We start from the raw sequence: 4,964 nt of genomic DNA on the forward strand, positions 1-4,964 counted from the left end.
TGTCAGGCAGGGACGTGAGTCCCTCCTGGCTGCGACCGACAGACGTGTCAGGGGGTCGCAGGCCACGACTCCGGGGGACACCCTGGAGTGTGAGGACGACCAAGGATGCTTGGAAGTCCATCTGCTGTCTCAGACAGAATCTGTAGATTTGTTGCCAGTTTCCAACCGAGCTCGTTGGTCCGGACCGCTAGGTTTATTTTTAGTTTCATTTTGCCGTTCACGGCGCAGCCGGCTTAGTCTATTCGTCTTTGTGATTGTCCTGGTTATTGTCTTATTTGTGTGTTATTGTCTTTTTGGGTTTGAAATGGGACAGAAAACTTCCACCCCACTGTCCCTGACTTTGTCTCATTGGTCTGAGGTTGATGCCCGAGCCCATAATCTGTCTCTTCTTGTTAAGAAGCGCAAGTGGCAGACTCTGTGCCTCCGAGAGGCCCACCTTCGGAGTAGGTTGGCTGACCACTGGAACCTTTCACAAGGACACCATAAAGGCGGTTAAAGCAGTTGTCTTCAATCCAGGACCTCATGGCCATCCGGATCAACAGCCTTATATTTGGGTTTGGGAAGACCTGGCCGACGACCCTCCTCCTTGGGTCCAACCTTTCCTTCCTCCCCCTACACCCTCCCTTCCAATAACCCTCTCCACCACTCTGGGCCCTCGCAGACCTGCTCTAACTCATCCAGACATCTGCTCTATGCTTCCACTCAAACCTCCAGAGCCAATGGCGCCTGCTTCATCCCTGTATCCTCCCCTTCCCTCCTCTGTTCTCCCTGAATCTCAAACTGAACTTATTCTTTTTGATTCGGGACTCCCGCCTCCCTATCCCAGGGATGTCCCTGCCGGTGCTGCAGGTCCCCAGCCTGGGGCCCCACATCAGGACGAGCGGGGACCATCAGTGGAGGGTCCAGCCCAAGGTACCTGGAGCCGGAGAGCACAAAACCCAGATGACGTGGCTGTCACCCTGCCCCTTCGACCTTTCGGACCCCCTGTCCCTGACAGCCAAGGGGGGAACATGCCAGCGCTTCAGTATTGGCCCTTCTCCTCCTCAGATCTATACAATTGGAAAAACCATAATCTGCCTTTTTCAGAGGACCCTGTCAAACTTACTGACCTTCTCGAGTCTCTTATGTTTTCCCATCAGCCCACTTGGGATGACTGCCAGCAGCTTTTAGGTATCCTCTTCACCTCAGAAGAAAGAGACTGAATTCTCCTCGAGGCCAGGAAATTGGTTCCTGGACCTGATGGTCATCCTACTCAACTCCCCAACCTTATAGATGAGGCTTTTCCCCTGAGGCGGCCTAACTGGGACCCTAATACGCCTGAAGGTAGGCAGCGACTCTTACTCTATCGCCAGACTCTGATGATGGGTCTCCGAGCGGCGGCGAGACGCCCCACTAATTTGGCTAAGGTAAGAGAAGTAATTCAAGGGCCAGAGGAATCCCCATCCAGATTCCTAGAGAGACTAATAGAAGCCTATAGGAGGTACACCCCTTTCGACCCTGAGTCTGAAGAACAGAGAGGGCACTGGCTATGGCTTTTATAGGACAGTCAGCTACTAATATTCGGAGGAAACTCCAGAGGATGGATGGGTTACAGGACATGGCTCTGAGAGATTTAGTCAAGGAAGCTGATAAGGTATACTGTAAAAGAGAGACAGCAGAGGAAAAGGAGGAAAGATTAGAAAAAGAACGTGAGGAGCAGGAAAGTAAGCGAGATAAATGGAGAAATAAAGAGTTAACGAAGATTTTGGCTACCGTAGTAGGGAAACAAGATAGAAGAGGAAAGCATAGTACCTCGGGCCCAAACCAAAAACCAAAATTAGGACCTAACCAGTGTGCCTACTGTAAAGAAGAAGGACACTGGGTCAGGGATTGCCCTAAGAAAAAGAAAAAGAAGACTGAGGAAATCCTTGCCCTAGGAGATTAGGGGCGTCAGATTCAGGGTTCGGACCCCCTCCCCGAACTCAGGGTAACATTCAATGTAGAGGGGACACCAATCGACTTTGAGGTGGATACAGGAGCGGTTTACTCCGCCTTGCAGAACCCGCTGGGCCCCTCTCAAACAAAAAATCCCTGGTTCAGGGGGCAAATGGATGCCAGCATAGGTCATGGACAACTAAAAGGACAATGGACCTGGGGAGGGGAAAAGTACAGCACTCCTTTCTGGTCATACCAGAATGCCCTGCCCCGCTGCTGGGGAGGGATTTGCTTACCAAGTTGGGGGCGAGTATTGATTTCAAACCTCAGGGACCAGAAGTAAGATTCAGTAACCCTCTTGTCAGTCAGCCTGTTGTGACCATGCTGACCTTGTCTGCTGAAGATGAGTATAAACTGTATGAGACCCCTGCCCCCGGACCCCATTCAACAGAAGACAGGTGGCTTCAGAGCTTCCCAGAGGCCTGGGCAGAAACGGCAGGGCCAGGATTGGCAGTACAAAGGCCTCCGGTGGTAGTATACTTAAAACCCTCCGCCACCTCCATAAGGGTCAAACAATACTACATGAGTAAAGAGGCCCGGGAAGGCATTAGACCTCACATCCAGAGGCTGCTAGGACAAGGGATCCTGAGGCCTTGTCAATCAGGGTGGAACACCCCCCTGCTACCAGTGAAGAAACCAGGGACAGGGGACTATAGACCAGTCCAGGATTTGAGAGAGGTTAACAGTCGGGTAATGGACATACATCCAATGGTCCCGAACCCTTACAACCTCCTCAGTACCCTCAGTCCTGACAGGAAGTGGTATACAGTACTGGACCTGAAAGATGCCTTCTTCTGCTTGCGCCTGCATGAGGACAGCCAACCCCTGTTTGCTTTTGAATGGACTGACCCTGAGAACGGACTCAGCGGACAGCTCACCTGGACGCGGCTACCCCAGGGCTTCAAGAACTCTCCCACCATCTTTGACGAAGCGCTGCACCAGGACTTGAGTGCCTACCGAGCCTCCACCCCTGAGGTAACTCTGTTGCAGTATGTTGATGATCTGTTACTTGCAGCCGCCACCATAGAGCAGTGCGAACAAGGAACTGAGAAACTGCTTGTCGAACTGGCCAAACTGGGATACCGGGCATCCGCCAAAAAGGCCCAGATCTGCCAACCCGAAGTCACCTTCCTGGGCTACTCTCTCTGAGACGATGGCCCACCATCTCACCCACCTTGGGACTGACAAACTGGTACAACTGCTTCAGGATGATAAAACATTGACCACCCCCGAGAAGAGGCAAATGGCAAAGGAAGTAGTCAAAGCTTGTAAGGCCTGCCAGATGGTAAATGCCTACCCAGCCAAAGGAACCAGAGGAACCCGTCTCCGAGGCACCAGACCAGGCCAATATTGGGAAGTAGACTTCACTGAGGTAAAACCTGCCGAGTATGGACTAAGGTATCTCTTAGTTTTTGTAGACACCTTTTCAGGATGGGTAGAAGCCTTCCCTACCAAACATGAGACGGCGGCGGTGGTAATTAAGAAGATTATGGAAGAAATCTTTCCTAGATTTGGCCTTCCAAAGGTAATAGGGTCTGATAATGGACCGGCGTTTGTGGCCCAGGTAAGCCAGGGGGTAGCCAAAATATTGGGAATTAATTGGAAACTACATTGTGCTTATAGACTCCAAAGTTCAGGACAGGTAGAGAGAATGAATAGAACAATTAAAGAGACCTTAACTAAATTAGTCATAGAGACTGGCCATAGAGATTGGGTAATGCTCCTACCATACGCTCTTTTCCGGGCTCGAAATACCCCTTCCGCTAAAACTAACCTAACTCCCTTTGAAATACTTTTTGGAACCCCTCCGCCTATTCGGGATTTATCCCCCTCTGATATAAATATCCCGAATACCCCCTTGTCTGTTAGGTTACAGGCCCTGGCCAGAGTGCAACATTGCCTATGGAAGCAGTTGTCTGACCTTTACCAGCCGGCAGGAGATGGGACCCCGCATCGCTACCAGGTTGGGGACTTCATCTACATCCGGAGACACCAACACTGGACACTCGAACCCCACTGGAAGGGACCCTACCAGGTCCTCCTCATCACACCCACCGCTGTAAAGGTCGATGGCATCGCCGCTTGGATCCATACTTCACACCTCAAGCCTGCTCCTGCTCCTGATGACCAGTGGACAGTGGAGAAAACAGATAATCCCCTCAAGCTGTGTGTCCGCTGCCGCAACAAATCCCCACCAACCGACCCGGCAGACATGGCAGGTGATGTCAGGGACCAGTGACATAGTATGGGAAGTGACTTCCAATGACCATCCCCCCTGGACTTGGTGGCCGTCCCTGTATCCAGACCTCTGTCAGCTTGCGGCAGGGCTGGAGACTTGGGACATCCCGACCACGGACCCTGCTAGACCCCTTCCTTGTAATATGTCTAGGAACCCCGTCTGCCTCAGACAAGGCCCGATGCCTGCAGACTATTTCAATTTCCCCTAACAGTTCCTATTTAATCCCTGAAAAAGGAACTCGATGGGCATGCAGAACAGGTCTAACTCCCTGTGTGTCCACTCAGGCATTTAACAACTCTCAAGATTTTTGTGTAATGGTTAGGGTTTTCCCCCGCCTTATATATCATGGGGATGAGGACTTTGAAGAGATGGTTGAGGGGCGGACCAGACATAAAAGAGAGCCTGTCACACTCACCCTAGCAGTACTGCTGGGAGCCAGGGTATTGGCAGGAGTAGGAACAGGAACCGCTGCCCTAGTTGAAGGACCCAGACAAATGGCCTCGCTAGAGTCTGCTATTACCCAGGATTTAAGGGCCGTAGAGCAGTCGATAGAAGCCTTAGAAAAGTCACTGACCTCCCTCTCTGAGGTCGTGTTGCAAAACCAACGAGGCTTAGACTTGTTATTTTTAAGAGAGGGTGGTTTGTGTGCTGCCTTAAAGGAAGAATGCTGTTTCTATGCCGACCACACTGGAGTAGTAAGAGACTCCATGAGCAAATTAAAAGAAAGGCTGAAGGCTAGAGAAAAGAGACT

General features: G+C 51.3%; 1 protein-coding gene across 1 annotated transcript; it reads left to right on the top strand.

Annotated features, from left to right (window-relative positions):
• The first annotated feature begins 304 nt into the window (after positions 1-304).
• LOC136313413 (uncharacterized) lies at positions 305-3,123 on the top strand. The gene is given in 4 exon segments (XM_066243757.1): positions 305-414; positions 416-1,515; positions 1,518-2,048; positions 2,051-3,123. Coding segments are annotated over 4 exon segments (2,814 nt in total).
• Positions 3,124-4,964: the final 1,841 nt, after the last annotated feature.

The sequence above is a fragment of the Saccopteryx bilineata genome, chromosome 9, assembly GCF_036850765.1.
Source record: "Saccopteryx bilineata isolate mSacBil1 chromosome 9, mSacBil1_pri_phased_curated, whole genome shotgun sequence".
NCBI lineage: Eukaryota > Metazoa > Chordata > Mammalia > Chiroptera > Emballonuridae > Saccopteryx > Saccopteryx bilineata.